The 15,513-nt window shown below is 32.3% G+C and overlaps 1 protein-coding gene across 4 annotated transcripts in view; it reads left to right on the forward strand.

The window, feature by feature from the left end:
• Positions 1–427: 427 nt before the first annotated feature.
• The window catches only part of sv (paired box protein shaven), a 95,060-nt gene continuing 79,974 nt past the window's right edge, over positions 428–15,513 (forward strand). For 2 of the 4 annotated variants that reach the window (XM_088029850.1, XM_088029854.1), the window contains exons 1-2: positions 428–830; positions 13,541–13,673. In XM_088029850.1, coding sequence (XP_087885976.1) covers positions 13,565–13,673 — 109 coding nt within the window. In that variant the 5' untranslated portion in view covers positions 428–830; positions 13,541–13,564. The remainder of the gene's footprint in view (positions 831–13,540; positions 13,674–15,513) is intronic. The other 2 variants (XM_088029852.1, XM_088029853.1) reach the window with 1 other exon arrangement.

The following is a 15,513-nucleotide window of genomic DNA, read 5'->3' on the forward strand; positions in this document are numbered from 1 at the left end:
GTAATTACGATTAATTAAGCACAGTTCGCGTTATTTTGAAATAATCGAAGCAAAAATTCCAGAATATTACATAATTCCCTTAAAAATTGTCTTAATTAAAGGAGTAATAGTAAGTACATGCAAAACAGATAAGAATTACTCCTATTTACATATCAACTTTCACGACAAAATTCAACATAACTTCTCTAATTTAATTACAGGTGAACAAATAGCAATTCTCAACAATCTCGACATCACGATGTAGATGAACGCATCCTGCAAGCAGACGCGTTTCCTGCAGTTGAAAAAAGAATCTGTGCGCCAGAGTTGACATGAAACGTTTGTTTCACCCTCGCCGTCCACTTTTAGTAATTTCCGTCAATTTCCTGCATTTCGTATCAAACTATAACAATAGTACCTGTTGGTGGGGTTGTTGAATTCCCCTCCACTTCAACAGGTGTACGCGATTCTTGAAGCATAACAGTGCGACGGGCACTCACTCGTCCGGCACAGTCGGAACAGAGAAGTCAGTGGAACGCATCCTCAACACAGCCAAAGCGGCGTGATCCGGGAAGTTTTCCGGAACCGAAAAGCGAAAAGTTCATCGCCTCATCCAGCATCGATATCTCCGGGTTTGTGTTCTGTGCCAGCGTTGAGATCTCCGGTATCGATGCTAAAGCTCGCGCGAAAAAGGGACACAGTTTTACAGTGCTTTCGGATTAAAGGCCACAAACTCTGTGATTTTTAAACAGTGATCAAAACTGGTCAAAAGTGCTCAAAAATGGTTTGATCGGAAAGTGTTGTGTGTGATTTTGTGACTGTTCAAGTGCTTTTTAGTCTGGATTTTTCAGGTAGGACAACGTAATTAATTCCCGTGACTTCATCCCGCAAAAAAACAGCGGAAGCTCGCTAATTACCGTTTCTGAAAATTTTGTCAAATCGTTGTTTTGGTGATACGCAGAAGGTTATCGAACTGACCTTCAATAAACGTGAAATATCCGTAGAATAATGAATACGAACCTTGCGAACAAAATTAAACAAATTTAAATATTATCTTTTACACAATAAGACAGAGGCGAGTGTTTAAAACGACTCATTCGGCTTGGGAAAATATCGCCAACATACAGGTATGCTCAAAATTTGTTATTCATACGTGGATTGTTGAACAATACAGAGTCAGAGTGTATCTTCATCTGAAATTCTTGAAACTTGAACGAAAAAAATATTTCGTGCTTTACATTACTTAAAATGCTTAAACGAGGCTTTGGTATTGTTGCGACTACTTTATGGATCTTTGGGTGTACCATCTTACAACTTTATCGCAATGCATTTATTTGCTATATTATGGACTCTATTGTATTTGTTAAATATTTATGACGATATGAAAATAGATAAAGGAGTTGCCGGGAAAACTCAAGTGTACATGTGGGTCGAAATTTAAATGTGGGAGCTTCAAAACAACAAAATATTTTTTGTTCAATTTTAATAAAAAAAATTCAAATCAAATAAATTAACACTTATCTAAATGATTTAGTTATTTCTGACACTAAAATGCGCACCTTAATTGCAAAGCAAATAAACAGACTTTTTATTTTGTTGTCCGGATGCTCATTATAACATATTCTCGCAGTTCGGTATTTATGAACTGTAGACAAGGCAAAATGTATCTAATATATCAAAGAAAGACCCTCATGTCCTACAAAGTTCATTATTTGTGATAAAGCAAGTTATAATTATTATAATGACGTTACTGATACTAAAATTCCTCATGGAATTTTTTAATTTTGAAGATTCTATTTTTACAATTTAACAGTGCCTGCAGTTTTTTAAATCGTACCGGAAATATGTATCACCTTCTTATTTATTCTTTAAAATGGTAATTTTTAAAGTTAAATTAAACTAAAAGTTAAAAAAATATGATTTTAAGCTTTCTAGCTTTTTTGTTTACTTATATTCAGATCAAAATTTCTAATATATTTGTTGGGCTAATTACTGAAGCAAATAAATCAAATAAATTTTTAAACCAAACGAAACATATTTATAGATTTTTTTCCAAGAACTGAATTAAATTTTATAATTTTTTAATTTAATGAATGAACTTTGTGAAATCTACTTTATTTCTGATCCGCTTGTTAGTCGTTTCATACTACAAAATTATGCAGCAAAATGAAAAAAATTCGAATATTTTTATTCTACGATTATCCCAAATCTATGAGTTCAATTTTTCTGTTTCATCAAATCACTAATTTATTAGGTGTTTGTGGCAAAGTTCAAAATTCTAAAGCAAAAAAGTTTTTAGAGCCTTCGAATTCCTGTTATTTGAACTTTTGAGAATATTTTAGTTTTTTTCTTTAAAATTGCGAGAATAAATTTAAAGTTCAATTTATAATAGTCAAACAAGGAAATTGTGCATCCCAACAAATAATAATTTGTTTTCTTTCTTTTTTTTTTCGCGAGTATAATTTAATTATTAAATAAAATTTTAGAAGTAAATAAATTCGTATAATTATTCTTTAATTTCAAGGAATTTAGGGAATTTAATTTGTTTTTTAAAATAGATTTTATTCACGTGCATTTTTAAGACAATTTCATATTATTTAAATTTAAATCAGTAAAACCAAAGTATTTTCCTTGGAAAAATGCAAAACTCGGTTAAATTTCCCAAAAATGTTGCAACATTGTCACAACACAATGGCGCGTAAAAATGAATTAAAAATTGCAAAAGTAATCAAAACGAGGCATAATAACGTCACGCCATTTGTTCTTGGCACTTAAAATTTCGACATTTGATTACCTCCATCTGAAAAATGATGGTTGTCTTTGATACTAATTTAAAACATTAATTTAATTGACGCCACATTAATTACAACAGTAAAATTTATAATTGACACAAAAACACGCTACCTACACTAATTGATGACAGTTTTGCGTAATCCTCCAATGTCTCATTTCTTAGATTTTATTACTAAATTAAAAATTTCTGATGTTCGAATTCCGAGATAAACTTCAGAAAAGCTGAGATCCGATGCGACGATAAGAAAATTTTTGTTACGAGACTTATTAATGTCGTCCTCATTTTCTAAAATGACATAAAATGAATTTAATGAGCGTTATTTTGTCAACGTGATCCTAATTGCAAGCGAAAAATAAGTAATGATAGAAGAGAATCCAGCTTTCCGAGGTTGATTTTTCTAACAAAAAAACTCACTCGCATCGCAATAAATCGAAATAATTCTACGGTATGTCGTTCAGTATATGAGGACGTTGTTTTACCCTTATTAAATCATGCTTGCACCTTATTCCCACATGCACCTGTGTTATATTACTTGATATTATTTTATTAAGTGCCGTCTGGCAATTATGTGAGACTTCGTCGATAATTATTGGAGATTTATTGGAATGTCTCGCATTTCAGCAATCCCGAGAAGACGAGAAAATACACGTGTCGCTGATAGCCATCTATTATGTGCTCTCTTCTGCATATTAAACAGTTTGACGACGCGAATTAACCGAATTTTGCTCGCATCTTCCTTTCCCAGATTGATTTCGACACGACCGGATGGACGCCTCCTATACAATCAAAACTGGTTTAAAACCATTTAATTAGAACAGTGTGTTTATGGATTATGGATTTCCGTTCTGTACACGACTAATCGTCACACTTCCAGAATCGATAAAACTGTTTCTCAATTTGCATTTTCCATGAAAAAATGCGCGAAACATTTTTCCTGCGCTGTCACGCATCTTCGTCTCCATTAATAGGCTCCATAAAACTGACTGATTACGTTTCCAGATGCATACTAATTCCATCGACACGAAAATTTAATTACGTCGGGCAAAACTTCTACGCTTTAAAAGTACTCACGGTCATAAATCCTGATAATTATGTAAAAGACGGGAGTCAGACAAAGCTTTGTCTGCGGGACGATAAACCAACAAAAACGCCAAATTTTTGATAACGTTTGCGAGCGCAGATAATAATTAAGCGAAAAATGAACCTTATTGGTGCTGTGGCTCTATCACCCACAGTCGAATTTCAAATTCAAGATTTAATTTGAAGATACATATTCGATCAAGGTTGTCGCGAAAAACACCAAAATTGCCACTTTGGAAGTTGAAACAGGTTGGCTGCTCTGTTCGCATTATGATGCTTTGACAGAATAAGTCGCAGGAATACCAACATCTCACCAAATGATACAGTTTGAAAAAAAATTATAGTTGGTATTGGAGAAGTGGAAAATCAATTCTAATTGGATTGCTTCCTCTGAAGTCCGTTTTACTTATCAGGTCCGAAATTAGAAATATTCGTGATTAATAAATTTTTTTCTTGAAAACTTGCAAAGTTATAAGTTATGCAAAGCTAGTTTAATTAACTTTTCAACGACTTTTAAAACTCATCGCTAGGGTCAGTACTGTAAGTAAACTGATCTCATGTCTCGAAAAATGCTTTTGATAATTTTTATATGCAATTTCACATAGGTATAACTTAAGAATTAGCCCATCGAATTTTTAGTGTAATGCATCGTCGAAAAGATCTTGCCAATTTGAGGCGCTGACAAATGCATTGCTATTTCTTATTAAAAGTTATAGGACAAAAAACATTAAAAAGGTTTTTAAAAAAATTAAGCTATTTTTATTTGTTTATCAATGCTTTTTAAAATTCGAATTTCTAGACACATATTGGGCCGGTTTACATTATACTTTAATTAAAATTAAGTTAATCCCGTAACTAATTTGACATTTGAAAAAACGGAAAAACGATCACATGTCACTTTAACATGATGTTAAGTATCTAATTGAAATTACAGATTTAACATAGCTACTGTAAACCGGGCCCTTGAGTTTTAAAGTAACTTTAATGCTAACGCAGCGCATAAGAATGCATTTTAGAAAACTTCTTGATAATAAAGAGTTTTTAGTTTGTGTATGCACCAAAAAAGGTGGAAATTGTTCAGAATTTTCTGGGAAACACAATAAATAATTCTACTAAGCACAAATACTGTCAATCTGTTGAAAAGTTAGCACAAAATAGGGGAGTGAATTTTATCTAGGGAGAAAAAATTATGTAAATCGCTACGAAAACGAAAACGTTTAACAGTTGCTGCATATTTTTTATTTATGGTTTTGTTATTATGATCAGTAAAATCATTGAAAAACGCGAGATTTATCGACAAACTACAATTTTGTGGGTATTCAAATGGATATTTTTATACAATTTTCGAAATTTAACAAAACATATTTTCTTTAAAAACTACTCCATATTCTTTGTCATGTAACTTCGAAATGGCAAGAGATAACAACGTGTTTAACACCTCGTTGTAAAGCAGAGATCTTAACCTTTATAATGACGTGTCACAATAACAAATCAAAGTACCAATTTAGAAGTTTTATGCAAAAAAGTGATTTTAAAAATCGTTGGTATCTTGGCAAAAACTAACTCTACCGGTGGCTTCTATAGTTTATTGGCAGGCTTATTTAATTATCTTTCAAATGATATGTTCTAGAGTTTGATGATTTTGCAGAAAAAAATCTAATGACCTAATGGAGCAAAACGGGCTTCGAATTTAGAATCAGGAGGCAATTGAATACTTCAGAAGTGACTTTCCACTAAAAAAGTGTAAAATATTCTTATTTTGCGAATGTTCCTTGCGGCGATAATCCAATTAGTACGTTTTCCATCACTCGCCTGAAATAAAAACCGCTTCAAGAAGTGACCACGGACTTTCTAATTGGTGCTTTATTGCCTGTGAGACTTAATTCTCGTTTGAAATCTCACCCAGCTAACTGCTAACAACTATCATTCTTAATTCCCCGTCCGAACGTAATGTCTTTAACTATCATCACCGTTGACTTAAGGACACATTTAAGTCAAATTCTCAGTCTCGTCGATTACCTTAATGCAGTCTTACTTCTCCAGTAAACATTCCCGAGACAACTTAATTTATTTAATGATAGACTTAAGTTACTTCGAAAAGTAAATACTATAATTCCGAACACATTACTCGGCGTTCCCACAAATCCCCCTTTTTTAACTTTAAAATTTAAAATTCCGTAAATTAATTTATCGGTAGTTGGGAACTCCCCGCTAGGCGGCGATAGCGGCGGCGGAAGTGTACAAGGCTTTTTATCAGTGGAGTGGACCAGACAATGGGTGTGGATTCCTTTCGGAAGAAGAATTGCTTCATTTGGTAGTGGCGATAATTATACATTTTCCAGACAAAAATGTTATGCTTTCTAGAGACACTTTTGCATCACATGTTGCGCAATTTCGGCACGAGTCGAACATTTTTTTCAACGGAGAGTAAAAAGGCGAAAGCGGCGCGGTTCGATCAGAAATAAACAATGTGCAATTTTCAACTCGGCAATTTCCTTTAATGTATAATATCATAATGTATGAAGTACTGCGATGCTGGCTTATTACCCGGAAGATCTCCGTTGCCATTTTTAGCTCTTCGTAAATAGCATTTCTGGAGTTAATTGCAAAGGGCTGGGCTTTATTTTTCGAATAGTTCCGAACGCGCAATTAAAGAATATTTTTAATGAGAATTTCTGTTTCTGCGTGAAGCCGTGAGTCGGATTTTACCTATTCGCTAATTACAAGCTATCACAATGTAATAAATCACGATTTTATTGCCGCGGTTTATGAGACACTAAATTTTACTAAATTAATAGTAATGATGATTAATACTCCTTAATGGGGATTAACAGAAAGGAAAATCGGGATTTAGCGCGACCACTGTAATTGATTTCTTGTAATCACATTCCTTAACGGGACGCTCTAATTTCAACAAGATGAAAGAATTTCCTCGGAATTCCTCCGGTGATTAAAACTCATTTCGAATTCTATCGACAGCTAAGCATGCGAACAAATCTCAAAAAATGCCGCTTCAACCTGAAATATGTTTCTACTAATTGAGCAATTTGTGACGTGAAATATTGCAATATCACTGCACAAATCACATTTTCACTTTTAATCTTTACTGCGGATTTATTTCTAAAGGATTTCCTACGCGTTTATACACCATTTAAGTGATATCCGTCTTTGAATGTCCTTTAACTTCATTCTCACAATGTTCTTTGGTATTATCGTCTGATGATCGTGAAGTACAGATAAAATTCTTACGATGGAAATATAATGCTGAATAGACGGAAATCTTTATTAGAATATCTTAATAGTAATTTATAACGTTTCAAGATGCGACGGATTAGATTAGGGCTAGCATAATTGGCAGCTCTGACATAACGACCCTACAAAAGTGATCGAAAAAAATTAATAAAATTCCCTATATTATTCGTGTTGGGTAAAAAGCGCGATTAACACACCAAAAAACTGTTGTAACAGAGAAATGTGAACGATTTTGTGTCAAAACCATATTGATTAATTCATTATTCAAATATTATTTTCCTGCAGCCACTATTAATCACTTTGATAAATTAATAAAGGCGATTTCTGTCGTTGTGCTGTCGCAATATTTGGCTTTTTGCGGCAAGGTGTAAAGTAAGTTCGAAATGATGTTGCATTGCTATCAGAGAAAAATCCTCACAAAGCGAAAGGTTGCGATTTTAACGCGATATTAATTGCTATTTCCGATTATGCAATAACCCCCGTGAACGCAAGATAGGTACATAACCTTCTGTCCTGCTGTTTTGCAACAAGATAGATGTTGACTTTACATACGGAATGCCTAGATGTGAATCTTAATGTTAGTTGTCAATACCCTGCGAATATTTTTAAAGTTAATTGAGAAGTTATTTTACATAATAGTGTCTAAGCTTACGACATTTGCAGTCAATCAACCGTTAAACTTACTTTACATTTGGAAAAATGTCCGGTTTTACACACAAACGAAATTATGCAACTCGTTAATTGATAATAACAGTAGTCGCAGGTATTTACATATTGAATTGAACCTTTATAAGCGTAGAAAAATTGCGATACTGTAATCTCGTGAGCTCGATAATAAACAAATTCGCGGCCGTTATATTCTACATCTCGTTTATCACATTTATGGGTTCCGGCAGATATTATCACTATCATTATTTTAAAGTTTGCGTGTAACTTAACGACGCTGGAAATGATTGAGTGTCGCTTAGGCGCTTTGACAACTTATAATTCGTCAGGTTTTTGCCAACAATTGGGAGTTTATTGCAGGCGAGTTCCATCGCACACAAGCCTGGAATGCAAAATGACAGAATGTCCAAAACGACGCTCGTAAATAACACGACACTCTATACTTAACCATTCCAACTTATGCCGAATTCAAACGGCCTGAAAATGCTAATTCCCACAATGCTTGCGTCATTGACTATGTGCGTTTTTTCAACAATTAATTACCGAAGAATCTTTTTTGCATTCCGCGACTCAACAGTTTCATTATGATGTAACGAAGAGAAACGGGAGCTGCAATTTTCACAAATTTTACATTTTGATTCAATAATTATTATAAATTACAATACATGGAAATTGCTGTTACTGTGCGTGTAATTAAATTGCTATATTACGAAGTTTATTAATAAATATGCTTATATGGATTATTATTAATTATGGATTTACTCAAATGGATAATGCAAATTGCCAATGGTCATTACAACTAACGAAATTACCATTAACTGTCCACTCAGTCATAAAATGTATTTAATAATTGTGCATGTACACTTTTAGCCAATTCAAATATTTTACTCAAATAAAGAACAGCTTCATTTATTACTTTTGCCTACATACCGAGGAAATATGAACACACCTAAAACAGAATGAATACCTTTTTATTATAGAAAAAAGCGATCTAATTCCTTGTACAATTACTCTAAAAATAAAAAGCCGTTATATTTCCCTGTTTTGTCGTGGCGTTTTTTTGAAATAACAGCGACAATTTTCAATCAGACGCGAATTTTTCAAGTTTCGCACCGGAATCATAAATGCCACTTAGCTGTAGGCCGCCAATTTACGACTGTGCTGTCAACTAAAAATGAAATACAACAATAGGCAACATTTCATATTTTTTCGAACAACAATGTTGGTGCAATAAAATATGCACTTGCTTAGAAAAAAAGTTCATCAATCAAGACACCATGAAATTGAAATTCCGGCTGACATATTATCCGGAAATTTGAAATTCAAATCAAAATCCGACGTTTCGCTATAAGCAGTTGTCATCTTCGGAATAAATCTGGAATAATGAAGCAAGTTCTCGAATCAGAAAAGGCAAGATAAGCGTCCTGATTTATTTGATGTAGTCGGAGGATTCGCAGAAACAATTTCTATTATTAATTCCTCGTTGAATTCATTTAGAGAGCGTCAATAAATCGAACTAATGGCATCGATAAATATGCATTGATTTATTAATTGTCGCGACATAAATCATGTTAATATAAACACTTTAACGCACCGACATCATTAGACGACAAATCGTTTCGTATTTGCAAATTGTACGATGCACGGCGACTTCTGTAAACTCGAGAATGAAAGAATGGATCCCGTTAACGATGCTTTGTCCATGCATGATTAACTTCTTATTGCTTTCTCACACCTCGATGTCTGCGAGCGATACCGTCTAATCAAACCGTGTCTCAACTTCTTTATGCGCAATTTGCTTTTTCAGGCGACGAGTATTAGACCGAAAACAAGCACAAAAAATTCATTCATTCAAGCCGGAGCGGAGTAAAACAACGCTGAGAGGACCGGACGAAAAAAACTACTTCTGTGGTATCAATTAATAGCGTTTTCCGCTGTCATGTCGGAAAATTGTTAACACACGATGAAAAAGCTACTGAAATAATTTCATGATAATGATAAGCGGCACGGTGCGATAAATTCTAACGTGACGCGTTTTGAGATGACTTTCATTCTCATGGTGATAATAATAATGTTCTGTTATCTCAAACGCTTGTGATTGGTCGCTTGTTATTACACACTGTTTGAAACTGAGGAATTCTAATTATTTTAACAGTTTTTTAGACAAATGGGGAATTTTCTTTGCTATCTATAATTATTATCTCTCTAATCTGTTATTATAAGTTATACGAGATTGCGCTAGAGCTTACAAAATTACTCGGGACGAGGATAATAATTTACTTAATAATTAACACCATCGCACTGACTTGAATGCCAAATAAATCACAAAAAAGAGAAAAATATACAACAAAGTTTGCGGAAATATCTCTATGTAATTATTGCAAAAAATATCTAAATGATTTTCTTAGCAATGTTTTAAAGTGCTCGTAATTAAATGATAATAATAAATAATTCTATTCAACAAATTTAATATTATTTGTAGTCAATATTTTAATGTTTAGAATTTTTCTGTACCAGTTGCTTTAGTTTTTCTATTTTTTTTTAATTACTGAGAATTTTAACCATATATTTTAAAGATTTTAGATCCGAAAAACTAACATTTTTCAAACGAAATGAGAAATAAAATTTAAAAAAAACATGTTGAGAAATGAGAACCGATTTCTTGAATTCCATGGATTCTTTAGATTTTATGATTGAGAAAATTCCTAGGATTTTTATGGTTCTCTGCACTTCTTTACGAGCTTAGAGCACATTTCAAGATTTTATAGGTTTTTCTTCTTTCAACAATTTTCTATAATTCTCTAGAGCCAACCAAAATTCTTTTTTGAATTTACGAGTCATTGATAAATATTTTATTCTTTATTTTTAAATATGCAAGACTATTCCTTCCGGTATAACCGAAAGCGTAAAAAATGTGAACATTTTCAATAGACTCGTCCTATCCGCTCACGTTTGTTTTTAAAATTTTCAAATTCCCATTATTTGTAGTTTTTAAAAGGAATGTCGAATCATTGTAAACCACCTGTATAACTCTTCCAGGTTTCAAATTCTAGATCGTCCAGAAACTTTATGTTCGTTAGATTTCTCAAATTTCCCGGATTTTACACTTTATTTAAATTTCCAAAAATTCTCTGTATTTTTTATATTTATAATAGTATATTAAAACACCGAGTTTCATAAGGCAAATTTTAAGGCACAAATCCAAAGCAAAGTCGCGAGTTTTATAATAGATGAGTGCCCTAATGGTTTTATGAACGAGATTTTTATACTATTTTTCCTAATTTGTTCTTGTATCAGAGCTATTTTCGTTATTTCAGCATTCGTGTTCAGTGCTATAATATCCCATTTCAATACGAAAAACTAGAACAGCTTTGTTTCCATAGCAACTTGAGAATTTTCAAAATACCAATTAGGAAAAATGATTTGGGTTTCTTGAACACACACAGTGTTTAGTGTTTAAATTGTATACTAATTAGAATTTCACAATCATTTAATTTTTAGAGAATTTTTTTTAATTATTACATTATTATAGAACTTTACTGTATAAAAATGACTTACCTATAATTTTTAAAGAAGAATATTTTCTCATATTTTACTTCTTATTATTAAAAATATTGATAGTTGCTTAGGATTAAATTCTACACCTCTGGACAAATTTCAACTTAAAATTCACATTTTGACTTTTTAAAATCTTCAACAGAACTAAAGCAAAATGATTCAAAACATTTTAGTACAAAAATAAACAGCATAACATCAATAATTACATATCAAATTTGAAATTTGAATTTTGGATTAAATTTTAGTAAAGACCTTAATCTTTGCTATGATTTATTTTATAATTAATTCTTTAGAACCCTTACTCATTCTTTACGATTATCCAAATCCTCTATAAATTTCTGATTTTTCTAAAATTCTCCGTAAATATCTAGAATTATTCATTCTTGAATAGAATTTTCTATAATTCTCTAAAACCTTTATTATTTTTTAAAATTTTCTACAATTGTTTGCCATTTTCCAAGATTCTTTAAGATTATTTTCTAAATCTAAATTTTTTTCAAAATTTTGTATAATTTTTAAACCTTCCTGAGGAATCTTTAGATATTTTCAAAATTCTCCAGGATTCTGTAATATACTGAAGTCACGAGTTATTTGCTTTACATGATTTACTCTACAATAATTCTTTATTAGGATTCCCGATGACGAAATATAATTTCGAATTTTTTACTATTTTCATAAATTCTTAAAATTTGGATTTTTGGAATTCTAGTGAGTCTTATTATTGCAATATTCTTTCTATGATTCTACAGAATTTTGACTGCTTATGAATATCCCTTCATTTCAGGCTTTAAAGTCTAGATCTAGAATTTTTAAAATGATGAACTGAGAATCAAAAAATCTAAAAATTTAAACATCAATATGAATAAATGTCTGTAAATAACGTTTTGATTGTGTAGATTTTTCGAATAAAAATGGTTTTTAGAATTTTAATATCTGTTAATTTGAAAAATATGGAAGTATAATATTCACAGAATGCGAATATGCAAAATAGTAGAGTCATACGTATTCACCTTTTCTTTAAATATATGTATAAATATTTATTTAACAACCTTTTACCTTAAATCTCAAATTATTCAGCGGCTTAAAAAACTAAAGTTCTAAACTTCCTTACAAACAACTACCAAAACATAAATTTGATAAGCATATAGCAAGTGTTCCAGAAATTCCTAAACATTATTTATTGTAAATGAGGACATATCTATCTATAAGGAGAGACAGTATTAATGTTTATGCATGTTTGTCGCTTATATGAAAGTGTAAACAATCGCTATGAAAAACTCGTATTTTTCGGCGTCCGCTGGTTCAGCAGCAGCAGCACTAATAAATTAGTCATAACTGCACGATCCTTGTCCTGCTTAGCTACTCTTCCAGCTTCCTTAATTGGAATTTGTCATTAATTAATTAACGAAGATGTATTAATTTTCGAAGCAGCTCCTAATGGAAGTTAATTAATTTCGTAATCTGCCATCACCTCTCGTCGACATGTAGTTTATTTGTCGAATCGGCGTAAAAATTCGCTCATTCCTATCCAAGCAATTAATTCCACTAGTCCATTAGCATATCCTCGATTTTTGTGCGCGCGAGCTTTTCTGATTTATAACCGTCGGAGCGGAATCTCAATCTATTTTCAATTTTTGTGCTGATGGAGAAAACCGCAAACCATCAAAAGCAAACAATGGTAATTTTGCGCCCTTTCCGGCCAAGGGCCCGACATATGGCTTTGTCGTTGTCGGCGTCTTAATTCGTGACGGGTGCAAGGAAAAGGGCTGGTCCTTCTGTTGTTTTCTTCGGTTATCTGATAATCCAGCGCGTGGCAACAGCTGAAGAGTATACGGCGTCATTAAGGTCTTTTATTGTAGCGTTTAACTTTCACTCTTGTCTTATTAAGAGCGATTAACAGTATTCGATACAATAAATTCATTTCGTTGTTCCCTACTTACCTTTTGACATGGATTTGAGAGGTCTGTTCTCCGGGTTTTAAAACCATCATTAAAATCACCTACAGAGTGTCAGACTTTGAGTCTAATTGAGAAGATGTATTGGTTTCCGATAAATAAGGCCATATGGTAAGCGTTACGTTTGCAGATCTTTAACATGATTTACGGGACGACTTCTCACTTTCCTGCCGTGTACTCTACAGTTTAATGGCACCGGGAAAATCATAATCTCAGGTTTAGAGGAAGAAGAAGTAAATTTGATTTCTTTTTCCAGTGCGGTCCCATCATTGAGGGCAACATGATCACGATGGAGTGCCAGCCAGGAGGTCACGCAGCACACCTGGGGCACTCCATGATGATGGACTCGGGGTCTGTCCACCACCAAGACCAGGACCACAAAAAGAAACGTAAGTTGACTTTTTTCTCATCTCTTCTCTGACAACCTTGCATAATGCATAATTCCGAAAGTTGCGTTTTCGACCAGGAAAACCGAATTTAAGCGATAAGCGTGAAAATGAGCAATCTAATTGGTTTCTCACACAAGTCAGCTAGACAACGAAAAAATGTGTCAGTAGAAACGGATTTGATTTATTAGATGGTTTTGTATCGTGACGTGTCAATGTAATTCGAAAATAGTTTCAACGAGTGAAATTGGGATTACTTTAAGATAACGGATTAGAATGGAATAAATTAAAAATTCACTGCTTCATGGGTGATCGGTTTGTGGTAATTTGTTGTCGACGTGGAATCACTGAAAAATCACTGGAAAGTGATGACAGGAGCGAAAATTTCGATTCATTTCATTCACACGTTCTTACGCTCAAACTTTACATTAATTCATTCTGTTATAATTAACCTTTTATTGGTAATAACTATAATATTAATTGGTCGATTAGTTTGCTGCATTTTTTAAATCAAAATTGTTATACGACGTGGTTGACGTTTATCTTTCTGCATGCATAGATACACTTTCTAATTTGTTAACACTTTTAGCGAATTAATAATATTGTTTTTATTGTTGCAACTTGTATTTATCAAATTCAAAAACACTTTTTTGGTAAATGTGTTTCCAGCTCCTTTGGTTCGGTTGCGAAATCGTGTCAGTCAGGAAAGAAATTTTAAGTTTTAGGTGTCATAATTCATTTTTGTTATTACGCCAATCAACAGAGTTTCGTAATGGATTGAAATTTTACTTAGAAAAATCATATTTTAAATTAGAATTATTATTATTAACAAAGCCAATTGTCAACTTTTCGATATCAGATAGTAAGAAAAAAAACACATTGTTTTGAACTGGAGAAGTTGGAAGTCATTTCTAAAGTAGAATTGCCTAATTTCAAATCTAAAATTCCTTTTGCTCCATCAAGATTGGGATTCAGAGATATTCTTCAAAAATAATTTTATTAGGTTCTTCTGCATTCATATTTATTTTCTTGAAAACTGCAGTTATAAAATTGTACAGGACTGTCTTGGAAAACCAATTTTTAATAAGCTTTCCAACGACTTGTAAAACTCATCGCTAGGTTTAGTTGTTCCCACGATATTTTGAAAAATTGATTTCATGGCTCAACTCTTTTTTCCTATCCAATTGTTTCATTTTTTTTAGAAGTGTAAATTTTTTTTTTCAATGATTAATTGGTATTAAATTTTAGCTTAAGGTCAGATCTACAGGGTGATTTTGAAATACAGGCGGAAAAAAATCCATTACAACTTATTAATTATAAAGAAATTAAATTGGAAGAGAAAATTGCTGTTTCAGTTTTAAGAAAAAAATTAAAGAAATTGATTTCAATTTTCATGCCACACCAATAATTACTAAGGTACATTTTTAACGAACAAAATGCTCTGCGTTGTTGTTAAGGTTATTTTGTGCATATCATTGGCGCCGAATAAGGTCCGGATTTTGGAATTTTTACCTTTACCTTAAAATTAATCAAAATCACCGAAAACGTTTTACGTATTTCCGTAAAGCCGTGATTATTTTTCCGTTACTATTTCAAAATCACCCTGTATTAAAAAATACAAAAAATAATTTTCACCAATAAGTTTCTAGCAAAAAAATTGTCTGAGAAAAAGTAGTAACAAAATATTTTCACAAAAGAGTGAACATTGTAAAAGAAATTATTCAGAATTTTACAAAAATTTCATATGGAACGGACACACTGTCCAGATTGATACAAATTTAGAAGGTCTATGAAAAAAGCTATTTATTTTTTGTTTAATTTTACCACTTTTTATTCCAGTATC

Source organism: Gnatocerus cornutus, chromosome 2, assembly GCF_029298725.1.
Source record: "Gnatocerus cornutus isolate USDA-ARS CGAHR chromosome 2, icGnaCorn1.1, whole genome shotgun sequence".
NCBI lineage: Eukaryota > Metazoa > Arthropoda > Insecta > Coleoptera > Tenebrionidae > Gnatocerus > Gnatocerus cornutus.